The sequence below is a fragment of the Equus quagga genome, chromosome 14 (assembly GCF_021613505.1).
Source record: "Equus quagga isolate Etosha38 chromosome 14, UCLA_HA_Equagga_1.0, whole genome shotgun sequence".
NCBI classification, from domain to species: Eukaryota; Metazoa; Chordata; class Mammalia; order Perissodactyla; family Equidae; genus Equus; species Equus quagga.
This window is the reverse complement of record NC_060280.1, coordinates 90,405,033-90,418,198: the sequence shown is the minus strand read 5'-3', so window position 1 is coordinate 90,418,198 and position 13,166 is coordinate 90,405,033. Positions and strand designations below refer to the sequence as shown.

Genomic DNA, 13,166 nt, shown 5'->3' with positions numbered 1-13,166 from the left:
GGGTGTTGGCCATGCCAAAAAGATCACTCGCATGATTAAAGGGTTGGAGCTTTGCACCAAGTGATATCAGCCCAATGTCCTGGGAGGGAGGCTGGAAATTGAGTTCAACCATATGGGCAATAATTCAACTAATTGTGTCTATGTAATGAAGGCTCCATAAAAATTCTGGACTTTGAAACTCAGGTGAGCTATCTGGTTTCAATACTCTCTGAGTATTGTCACACATCATAGCCAGGAGGAGGTAATGGGTCTGGGGGTCTAGATTCCACAGGGACAGACAAGAACCTTTACATATAGGACCCTCCAGATTCTGCCCTGTGTGTCTCTTCCTTTGGCTGATTCTAATTTGTATCCTTTTGCTATAACAAAACTGTCATAATAAGCACAACACTTTCCTGAGTTCTGTGAGTCATTCTTATGCATTATAAAACCTGAGGGAGTCCTCTTAGTTTGAATCATTCCAGCAAATTATTGAATGTGAGGGAGTCTCTGAATTTGTAGCCAACTGGTATGAAGTAGGGGTATCCATGGGAAACCCTGAACTTGTGGCTAGTTTCTGAAATGAAGAGAGTCTTGTGGGGACTGTTCCTTCAGACTTTGTACTTTGGAAAACTCTGTAGGAAGGAACGGCAGTGGAAAAAGTCAAGCCAAGTTGAAATCGATCAAAGGCCCCCTAAAACCGCAAGGGAGCTCTGGAGCTAGGATCATCCTTTGGAGTTGTCTGGAATTGGGACAAAGGGGCAAAATGTTTACACCCCTGCATCAGTCATTGGATATGGGCTGCCCCAGGAAGATGGCATGGCCTTGGTTAAGGTGGTTCTCTTCAGCTGAGGCAGATCCCTGTAGGACTTAACTGCTGAGGACTGAGTAACACACCAAACATTTGGAGCAACATGTCCCTTATTCCTGACAAGACATTTTTTTTATATTGTGTGAAAATAACATAAAATTTACCATCATAACCATTTTTAAGTATACAGTTCTGTGGCATTAAGTACATTCACATTGTTGTGCAAACATCACCACCATCCATCTCCAGAACTCTTTTCATCTCATAAAATTGAAACTCTGACCCCAGAAACACTGACTCCTCATCCTCCTCCTCTAACCTCTGGCACCCATCATTCTACTTTCTGTCTCTATGAATGTGACTCCTCTAGGGAACTCCTAGGACTAGAATCAGAAAGTGTTTGTTTCTGACTATGTAATATGACTGAGGAGACTTTAGATGGAATGGGAAGGAGGCTTATCAGGAAAATTGGCAATTGCCTTTGCTCTGGTAGGTCCTCTCACATCTTCTCCTTGAGAATCACACATCCCAGTTAGCCTAGGAAAGTCGCAGTTGATAACTATTTATTCAAAATTAGTATTAATAGTGTCCCATTTCAATTTCAAAATACTACCCTGGTTTGCAAAGGAAATTAAATACTCACCCTACTTGTTCAAGAATCTAACTGAGATCATTAAGGAGCAAAAATATTGTAGATGTCTTGGTCCTTAAGGTAGGTTTTAGATCCTCCTAAAATATAGAAAAAAATCATGGGACAAATATAGAAACAATAAATAACAAGAAGGAGAGAGCTATGATTATTTTGTAATGATAGAAACAAGATTCCTCATGGCCAAGTGTCCTGGAAAATGCTAAAGGAAAGTGAGAAGGGTATAGTGATGTCTGATGCATAATCCTGCAGGGGCTATGACTTAAGGAGGGAGTCCAAAATAATCTCCCAAATCCATGAGAGAGATACTAAGAGGGAAAATTGTGTAAAAAAGAAAGCAGATAGATGAGTGGGTATATATACATATTATGTGACTGAAGATTCAGCATTCCTCATTGTGCGTGTTTGGTTTTGCTGCCTTTTCCAGTCCTATGAACAAAAAAAGTTAGCACAGATATTGAGCTTAGGCTATTCTGCTGACAATCCTCCACAAGGAATTCTTGATGTCTGTATTCCTCAGGCTGTAGATGAAGGGGTTCAGCATGGGAGTGACCACAGTATACATCACCGAGGCCACTGCTTCCTTCCTCAGAGAAGATGAGACAGTGGAACTGAGGTGCACTCCAAGGCCTGTTCCATAAAATAAGCAAACAACTGACAGGTGAGAGCCACAGGTGGAGAAGGCTTTGTACTTCCCACCTGATGATGAGATGCTCAGTATGGAGGAAATAATTCGAATATAAGAGTAAAGGATCCCTGTGAGTGGAACACCACCAAAGATGGCATCAATAAAATAGATTAATGTGTTATTGGAGGAGGTATCAGAACAGGCAAGTTTGAGGAGTTGAGGGACATTGCAAAAGAAATGAGGAATTTCCACATTTGTGCAGAAGGTAAGCTGTGACATCATCAAGTAGTGCAGCTGGGAGTCCAAAAGGCTGATTAAAAATGACACCAGGACCAACAAACCACAGAGGTGAAGGTTCATAATGACTGGGTAGTGAAGGGGGTGACAAATGGCCACCAACCGGTCATAAGCCATCACAGCCAGGAGTAAATCATCCAAACATCCAAAAAGGAAAAAAAAGGATACCTGAGTTAGGCAGCCTACATAGCTGATGGATTTGCTGTGTGTCTGGAGGTTTGCCAGCATCTTGGGGACTGTAGTGGTGCTGAAACTGATGTCAGCCAATGACAGATTGGACAGGAAGAAGTACATGGGGGTGTGAAGGTGGGAGTCAGAGCTGACAGTCAGGATGATGAGTAAGTTGCCGAGCACAGTGGCCAGGTACATGGACAGGAACAGCCAAAAGAGGAGGGTCTGCATTTTTGGATGATCTGACAGGCCCAGGAGGAGGAATTCTGAGACACGTGTTAGATTCTGTGGTTCCATGTAGATGGGACACTTTTGAAAAGGAAGAGTGTTGAATAAACAAAAACAAGAATACAGGCACCCAGCTAAATGTTCATATTTTGGATTCAAGCAATTCACAACTAAAGTATTTACAATTGACGACTTTACGCACCATTACCTTCAGCAACATTTATCAGTTGCGAATTCTCTTTAGAACTCATTCCTTATTGATATCTGGGCTATTCACCTGTTTCTATATAGAACCACTTCAGAGCACTGGGCCAAAGAGTATTATAAATCAAGGACATTTTGAGTCAACAAATCCATGAACACAGTAAAGTATCTGCCCCATACATTTGAAGGAAAAATATGGAATAAGAAATATCCTTCTCTCTTTAAGAAAAAAAATTCTAATTAAAGGATACTAAGCAGCAGTCAAATGTAATTTATCATGTCCAACACAGTGCAAGAAATGCTCTTGATTTGGAATGTAGCCCTTCAAAAGATAAAACCCCATTAGCTGGATTCTAAATTAAAGTAGAACGTTCATAATAAGATAGCGTTTTTGTATGCCAATTATCTTCCTTGGTTTTAATCCTTATTTGATTGTGCGACATTCAGCTTCCATGGATATAAGTATTCACTGATATGTGCGCATTGTCTGGTCAAAGTCTTTTCAAATATAACTGAAATATATATGTATTTGGCCTTGATGGACTCAAAGTTTTGATAAATATGTTTTTTGTAAAGGCACAAAATCATATAGCATCACTGATTCCAAAGATGGTGTCAATTCAAAATGCACCAGTGGTTAAACAATAATTTCATTTTGATAAACTCTCTATTTTTCATTTTCTGCCAGGTTATTTTCTATCAATGCTACAAAATCTCAGGAAAATAGATGAAGGTAAGCCCACTTTTTGCTGTTTTTGTTTGTAGTGGTTTGGTGAATGTCTTAAATTTGTTTCTAATCCTAAACATTTGCGAAGGGTTGTTTTCTCCTCAAATCTAACATCTTATGAACAGTTGCAATATTTAGAACCAAATCCAGGTTTGAAACCTTAAGTTGGCCTGCTTATCCCAGCATAAGAACTTTTAAGTCAATCCTTCCTTATAAGAGGTATTGCATTTCTCATAAATTGAGTAACCTGAAGGCAATCAGGTCTTCCTTTCTCCTGGCAGGTCAAAAAATGATTTAATTTGGGGAAAATGCAAATGGAAAAAGAGCAGAGAATACTATTACAAATACCAAGGTAATTTTCTCACTTGTAAAATGTATATATTTATTGAACATGCTTTATCAGGTTGCTATAAAAGTCAAATTAAATAGTAATGATAATGTGCTTAGACAGTCATTCTCAATGCTATTTAATCATTATAATTACATGTTAATCTTTAAAAATTTACTGATGTGCTGGTCCCAACCTAGAACCAATTAAATCAGAATCTCTACATGTAAATACTTTGGTCACACTAACGCATAGCCAGGGTAGAGAACCATTACCAGACGTCTAATAAATACTCCATTAATGTTACCTAGTAGTATTATTATGATTATTACCTACTACTCATATGAAATATATAAATATTTAATCATACTTGCTTCAGAATTCATATTTATTGCTGACAAAAACTGAGGGCTTTTTTGCTACCTTTTCATGATCCCATTTTCTTGAACTTCAGTTGCCCAAATGCAAACACCGCTGTGAATTTAGTGGATATATTTTCTTTTCAAGGTTTCATTATATCGGCATTGATATAGATATCCATAAAACACTTTTCTTGGAAACTTACCTAAATTCTATCATAATATACCTATTGTTTCCTGAGAAATTCTCATTTGCCACAATGTTTTAAGTTTCTGTGAAGTACACACATCTATTTCAAACAATTTAAATGTGCATAGTATTGCCCAAGAGATGAACTTCACTTTATCTTTTAATTTCTTTTTATAATATTCCTAATAAAATTCTTGTGCCCATCTCCATATCACACAAGTGAGAATTTCCATCAGATATACGCATAAAAGATAATTGTCATAAAAATCAATGCATGCACAAGTTTACTTATCCATATTTATTTTCCTAATAGAAAATGTAGACAAATTCAACTACATATTCTTATTGTCAAGGTTTTGAATCAGAAAGATCCCTCAAGTGTGTCTTGCAAGGGCCCTTCCATGATAGGTCCACATGAACATTCCCATCTTGTGTAGGAAATAATATTTTCCTATCTCAGATTTCCAAAATGGGCTACAAAATTCATTACTATTTATAGAGAACCCTGTGATCTGCAATATTCATGAACTCAAGTGTAAACTACTTGACCCATTGCCTTAATTTACAGATGAACTCACCAAATCCCAAGAGAAAGAATGTATGGTTTTGCTTCTGCTTGCTCAGCTGCGACTAAAGCAGGTTTCAAAAGAAAAAGGATCATTCCACTCTGTTCAAGAGGAGAGAGCCCAGCGATGGCAGTCAGGAGACCTTTGTCTGAGTCCCACATCTTTCACCCACTAATTGTAGAGTTTCTCCAGCTCACTGTACTGGTGTTCCTTACCTAGAAGTGAGAAGCATAATATTCATTTCTAGGACATGTGTGGCACCTAAAGCTTTGGACTTCATAAATATTCACTCATGGTTTTAAACCAGAATTAGAATCATTATTGGAATAGTAGGTTTATTGATGAAACACAATCCCAAGAGAGTTTTAATTACCTTTCATTCTATTATATGGCAGAGAGATAGAAGCCTATCATCTCCTAGGGAATTCATTCATGGAAGGAGTGGAAATCCTAACACGTGTCTCAGTTCACACAGTAATGTTTACTTTCCTCTCTCTGTCTCTTTTTTATTTTTATGAATATCTCCACAATTTTCTTATAGTTGAACATTGTAGATTCTATTAAATGGAAAATGATGGATCCCTTAGAAAATCCATGATGTAGATACAAGCACTGTTTTATCTTTTGTTTAGTCCTACGTAACCTGGCTGGAAGGAATGAAAGCACAGGCAGGAAAGCACCCAGTGTGTGGAAGCCATATTGCCTGGGCTTTATTCCTGAGATCCAAGGGGTTTACCCAAAATACAAATGAGATTGTGCTGTTCTTGTACCCTATTCTTTGCCAAGCAATGATAGACTCTGAGGAATCAGAAATGAATGAGACTAAGTTGTTTCCCTTCAGGCATTAGAAATCTACCTGTAAAAGGACAAAAATAAAATATTCTCTCAGGATCTAGAGAAAACCAAATCTTCAGCTCACAAGATATTTTAGTTGGATAGAAGATGCCTTGATAATAATAATAGTAACTAAAATTTACTTTCCCCTTACTATAAGCATCCATCACATATTCAGTCACATGTTCAGTACTCAGTTTGTCTAATTCATACTCAACATACTTGTATCAGTGGAGATCAATTCAGATGACAACGTCCATGCTCAGAGTTATTAAGAACCTTCCTAGTGTTGTATGGAAGTAAGTAGAACAGATATACTGAAAATTAGATGAGGCCCTTGCACAGAACGTGTCAATCTGTTTCTACGCACTTCAGAGAATTTAAGCAGAGGTCCAGAGGTCTCTTCTAAATTTCTCAATGTATATCTTTTAACTGTTTCTTATTTCCTAACTAAGAAAAGAACCGAATATCTTGACTGTATGTCTCCTTAGAGATCAAGAGAGGTTAAATTATAGGAATAGAGGAGGAAGTGGACATTGAAGCAAAATTCAGGAGCAGGAACTAGAGAGAGATCTGCCCTGAGTTATAAGGAGCTGACTCTGTAATCCTAACCTTGATCTCAGCCATTCTTCCTGTAGTTATGTAGCAGATTCAACCCTCTGGTATCTGGTGTGGTCTACCATGAATCTCCAAAGGGAAGAGCACTGTGAGCTGAGGTTTCTTCCTGGAGTTACAGGAAAGATATATATAGGTTGGGTTTGCCAGAATACTGTCTCGGTATCCTGCAAATGCAGTTCACTGTTTGGATTCAAACATGGCTTTGCCCCCTCCCTACCCCAAGGCCTGGTAAAAGTTGTGTAAAATGTTGTGCGCCTCTCCTCACCTTTAAAGTGATGATAATGCACGTTGCTCTCTTTTGGGGGTGGTAATGCAGATCAGACATAACAAGCTACATAAAACAAAGTTCAACACCTGGCGCTTGGATTCCCTAGGTAAAGATTTGTGATGTGGTGGCTACTGTCATCATTTTCATCATTATCATCATCATCACCTTCATGATCATTTTGAGTGCCTAGGGGACAGTTTAGAGGGAACTATTTCCTGCTCTGGTGGGGAAGATGTCTATGGGAGATGGAACCAGGGTGGGAGGAAAATAGAAATCTAAATCAGAGTTCTAGAATCCCCATCAGAACCAACAATATAAACTTGGTAGGGCTCTGAGCTGAGTGTTTGCATTTGGATGTCCTCTCCTCTGACTGTCCCAACTACCCTACTGGCTGCCCTCCCCTACCTGGTGTTTGTTGAGGGCTAAGGCTCTGTCCTCAGGACTGGCAGGAAGATAGACTCAGGTGTGGGTCTCTTGGTACAGACAACAACCTTGATGAGGGGAGACACACATATAGAGCCCACTGGACTGGAACTGGCTAACTGATGGGCTGGAAATCACAGCCTAATTATTTACAGCAGCATAGCCTTGAGAGCTCAATGCACACAGCATATAATTAGCTAAATTGGTTCATGTTGTCTCAGTCTCTGAGGACTTGCTTATTTAGTGAAAGAGGAAAAGGAGAAAAGTGGATGTACTAGGAAAAATCTCAGCCTTTCCTATTCTCAGCAGGAAGGTGACCTCTACTCCTTACTTCTGAATTCCAAGTTGCTTAAAACTCAAACACACTTTTTTCAATTAGAGAAAGCAGCATGTGACTTTTATATCTGCAAACCCATTGAATTAGTCAGGTGGTTTAGAGAGAAGTAGGTCTTGCATACCAAGAATCTGATAATATGCCTGTGTTCTCAACTAAGATTTGTATCTGTAAGGAGAATCTCTTATTTTTATTTCTATAGTGCTGGTTGGGGGGTTTTGGTTTTAGGTGTTGGAGATTTATGTTTTTTGCTATTTTGAATGACATCCTGGTTCTAATTTTTCTGTTCAGTAGGTGTAGGTTGTTACATTAAAAACTGTTTATTTTACTTATGTATTTATGTATTATTGGTGAGGAAGATTGCCCTTGAGCTAACACTGTGCCAGTCTTCCTCCATTCTTTATGTGGGACCCTGCCATGGCATAGTTTGATGAACAGTGTGTAGGTCTGTGCCTGGGATCCAAACCTGAGAACCCAGGGCCATGAAGTGGAGTGTGTGAACTTAACCACTATGCTACCAGGATGGACACAACAACGGTTTATTTTGACATGTTTATCTTGTAACTTGATAGTTTGCTTAAATACTTCACGTGTTCTCAGAGATGTCTATGTTTGAAATATAGCCCAGGGCTATAGTCATCTCAAGGCTTGATTAGAAGAGTACCTGATTCCAAGCTCATTTACATGGCTGTTGACAGGATTCAATTCTTTGAGGGCCAGAAGATTCACTTAGTTTCTTGCCAGATTGGCCTCTCTATCAGGCAGTTGACAACATGGCAGCTGGCTTCCATCAGAGTCAGCTGGTAAGAGAGCAGGCGAGATGAAAGCTGAGTCTTTCTACACATTAATATTGGAAGGGACAACCCATATATTTCCAAATTATGTTCATTGGAAACAAATCATTGCATCCATCCATCACACTCAAGGAGATGTGTATATACAAGGGCATGAATACAGATGGAGGGGGGATTTGGATCATCTTTGAAGCTACCCACCACACAGACCTCATGCTCTATTGTGAAGTTGGCTCTAAGAAGAATAATATGATGGAGATGTTCCTGTGGTTTCCAGCATCATCTCCAACCCGTGACACCATCACCTTTTCAGGAAAAATTCCCTGAAGAAGAACTGGCACATGGAAGAATTTGCTCTGCTTTGGGTACGTCTGCAGATCCCACCGTGCTGTTCCTGGACATACAGACAGAAATCCCTCTAGTTTTTCCTAAACCAGTAGAGTTCTTCCATCGATGTCATTAGTATTCATCTGTGTTAGAGCAAGTAATAGCTATTCAGTGCCCAATTTGAACAAACATCTGATTTCTGCTCAACTAGAGAGGGTTCCTCTCTCTCTGAATATATTTTCTTTGGAATATTTGTGTTGAAGTCTTTAATGTCATGTGCTTTTGGCTTATAAAGTGTGATGTATGGGAGATGGTCTGTTGCAGCCTTTTACATCTTATCTTTGCAGTCCTACTGGCTCAGAGTTCTTTCTATGAGGAACTCAGATTGATTTCACATTAACTGATATGTAGAAAACTAGAATATATACCCGATTAAGTTAGGCATAAAATAAAAGACACTAATTATGTGTGTGTGCCTCAATGGCAGAGGAAAATTGGGGGGAGACAAAATGACCAAATGGCAGGAGTGTAGAGAAGGATTAGAGAAGACGTGAGTGGTGAGACATTTTAGATATTGTGATCACTGCCACACTGAGTTTAGAAGACATGATATGAAAACCAAAGATATGTTTGTGGGTTGTTTGTCTCTTTTTCCCAATACCCCCTACCTGCTATGATGAATATTCTTGAAGGAATATTGAAAGAGCAACACCTTCTTGTATTTTCTTTTTAGATGTCCAATTGAGAAATTTCTATCCTCATTTTTTATCCATTTACTATAGAACTTAGAAACCCACCCTTTATTTTGTGACTTTTAGTCTTGTGCATACTATTAGATGAGCAACAATAGATCCCACTGAATATTCACACTAATATAAATAAACCAATGATACATTTATTTTTTCAGAAGTATATAGAACACTCTACATAAGGTCCAGTGGTTCAAGGAGGAAGAGAAATGTCGAATATATGGGTTACAAAATATTTTTACCTTTTCTAGCAAAATGGGGAATAATTTATTCAACATTATACATGGTAAAGATGTGCCTAGTCTCTGACCTCACAGTGCTATATTTGAATTATAAAGATATAGGATATCAAGTTTCAGCCCTTAGATTGTTCTTAGACTCATTCACAAAAATAATAAGGCCTTTCCCCTCCCTTCCAGGTTAAAGCACCCTTTGAGTTTCAAAGTTCATTGTCAGTGAAGTTGGTAGGCGATTTAGCTTAGTGGTAAAAGACAGAGTGAATTAAACTAGTTATTGGACAGCTTTTCAGAGAGCCCAGAGTGCTACCTCAGAAACTTTGTGTAGCATCTCTAAAGGAAAGATTGATATATAGATTGATATCTACATGGCAATCTGGGTATGTTTGGAAGACAGAAAAGCCCAAAGACAGACTGATCATGACAGAAGACAAGGAAGCATGGTTACAGGGTGGAATCTTAAAGAAGCTATTACCAATTAATGGAAAGTTATCCCTTTAGTTGAGGACATGGTCCTTTTCTACCCTTGGGTAATGAAAATTAGAAAAAGTTAAATGACTTGGATGGCTTAATGATCTACAGGCACAATGAGAACCACAGAGGAACTGGAAATATCATACCACTACTTTAAACCTCAAGTATATACCCTTGACCAAGGACATATCATTACAATGACTTTTTTTTTTTCCTGAGCTCACTCTACAATCTTCCAAATGTAGAATCTCACAACATACCTTCTCCCCCATCTATGACTTTTCAGTCAAGGTTCAATCAACAAAATAGAAATCACACTGGTTATTTAATAATTTAATAAAAGTAATTGATTAAATAATTTTTGAAAGACAAAAGGGATAAAATAAAAATGTTGTAACAAAGTAATAACTTTGGGAACTGACCATGTCATAGACTACAGGGTATAGGGAAATGGTTTGATTCATGAGGACATGGTGATATTTACTGACCACTATAGCAGGAACCTAAAAAGAAACACAAAAAGCCAGACTGAAAGTCAGAGCAGTAATTTAAAGATCCCACCACTACTCAAGCATCATGAATTAAAGTAAAGAGGAGTGAATTTAGGGTGATGTCAGCATCATAGCAGAGTGAACTTTCCCAGGACTCTCTCCCCTCCAACATACAAAAAAGGGGCATCCATACTCCAACAGAAGACATCCTAACAACACAAAAACCTGGGAGAGACATGCAGCCACACCACGGAGGGTGGATATGCGGAAGGCCCCCTTCGAGGAGCTGGAATGGGGTAAGAGAGATCTTCGCTCCCTCAACTAAAGACTACAATCACAGCCATGAGAGGATCTGTGAGTGAAGGTGCAAGGGAGAGGTTGCTTATTCATGGGATAACCAAGGACTCTTTAGGCCCTTGCAGCCTAGAGGGAAGCCCTCTAACAGGGTGAAAGCTTTTGTAGGGGGAGACCTCATCAAGCCAAGACCCCAGGAGATCAGACAGTGAGAGCCAATCAAGAAATACCAGAGTGCATGCAGGAGAAAGTGCCCCTCTCCCCACCTGCCCTGCAACCTGCTGCTCCAGGACCTAGGATCACAGCTGAAGGTGGAGGGCTCAGAATATGCAGCTCTCGACCCCAAACCAGTGGTGATAGGCTGTATCTGCAACTGAATAAAATCAAAACGAGAAAGACTCGACCTTCCAACATCAGACACTACATCAAATCTCCAGACCAGAGAGAAAAGCACCCAGAACTCAGTCCTGAGGACACAGAAATATGTAAGCTAAATGACGATGAATTCAAAATAGCTATCATCAAAAAACTCAGCGAGGCAAAAGAGAATGTAGAGAAACAATATAACGAGTTCAGGAGCTACTTCCCAAAAGAGATTGAAACTATAAAGAAGAATCAATCAGAAATATTAGAGATGAAAGACACAATGGAAGAGATAAAACAAAATATGGATTCCCTGAATGCTTGAGTGGACACCATAGAGGAATGTATCAGCAGAATTGAAAATAGACATGTTGAAAGGCTCCAGACAGAGAATGAGAGAGAAATAAGACTAAAAACAAATGAAGAAAGTCTCTGAGAAATACCCAACTCAATGAGCAAATGCAACATAAGAATGATAGGTATTCAAGAAGGTGAGGACAAGGAGAATGGAGCAGAGAGTGTGCTCAAAGAAATAATAGCAGAGAACTTCCCACATTTAGGGAAAGAGAGAGAAAGATGTGTGGAAGAATCTTCCAGATCTCCTAGATTTGTCAATGTAAAAAGACCTACTGCAAGGCATATAGTAGTAAAACTGGCAAAAATGAATGACAAAGAAAGAATACTCAGGGTAGCAAGGCAGAAGAAAATAATCCACAAAGGAACCCCTATCAGGCTTTCAGCGAATTTGTCTGCAGAAACCTTACAAGCTAGGAGAGAGTGGAATGACATATTCAAATCTTCAAAAGACAAGAATCTTCAGCCAAGGATACTCTATCTAGCAAAAATATCCTTCAGATATAAGAGAGAAATTAAATCTTTCCCAGACAAACAAAAGCTAAGCAACTTCGTAGCTATGAGACCCTCCTTACAAGAAATCCTCAAGAAGGCCCTCATACCTGAAAAAAGAAAATAAATGGGAGAAATGGGTCACAAAACACAGAGTAAGGAGATAAATAGGTAGACAGAATCAGGGGATAGCACATATTCAACTATAGCATTAGGTGAAAGGGAAGGAAAACACCAAAAACAAAGACAATCTTGTCACTTTAACCACAAACTCACAACACAAGTTGGAATAAGATATTATAAAAACAACTTAGGAGGGGAGGAGGAAAGGGATTGAAACAGTTTAGACTAAGGAAATAAGAGGCCATCAGAAAATGGACTATCTTACACACGAGATAGTGAATACAAACCTCAGGGTAACCACTAAACAAAAAAGCAGAACGGACACAAAAAATGAATAAGGAAAAACAAAGAAATGCAACATAAAAAAACTACATAATTCAATGGGTAGACCAAAACACATAGGACGACAAACAAATGAAATGCAGGAAAACTGGAAAACGAGTGATATAATGACAGCATTAAGCCCTCATACATCAATAATCATCCTCAATGTAAATGGATTGAATTCTCCAATAAAAAGACACAGTGGGGTGAGATGGATTAGAGAACAAGATCCAATGATTTGCTGCCTCCAGGAAACACATCTCAGCTCCAATGACAAACACAGGCTCAGAGTGAAGGGGTGGAAGACAATACTCCAAGCTAATGGCAAACAAAAGAAAGCAGGGGTTGCAATACTTATATCAGACAAAGCAGACTTCAAGATAAGACAGGTAAAGAGAGACAAAGAGGGGCAGTATATACTGATCAAAGGGACACTCCATCAAGAAGAAATAATACATAAATGTCTATGCACCGAACACAGGAGCACCAAAGATCATAAAGCAAGTATTAACAAACCTAAAAGAAGATATT

The 13,166-nt window shown here is 38.8% G+C and overlaps 1 protein-coding gene across 1 annotated transcript; it reads right to left on the bottom strand.

Moving 5' to 3' along the window:
- Positions 1-1,902: 1,902 nt before the first annotated feature.
- Positions 1,903-2,847, bottom strand: LOC124252592 (olfactory receptor 18-like). The gene has a single exon (XM_046686261.1). The coding sequence runs from the start codon at positions 2,830-2,832 to the stop codon at positions 1,903-1,905; it is 930 nt and encodes a 309-aa protein (XP_046542217.1). The 5' UTR covers positions 2,833-2,847.
- Between the last annotated feature and the right edge of the window lie 10,319 nt (positions 2,848-13,166).

Coding starts and splice junctions, on each gene's coding strand:
- LOC124252592 (XM_046686261.1), bottom strand. CDS start 2,832: ATGGAACCACAGAATCTAACACGTGTCTCAGAATTCCTCCTCCTGGGC.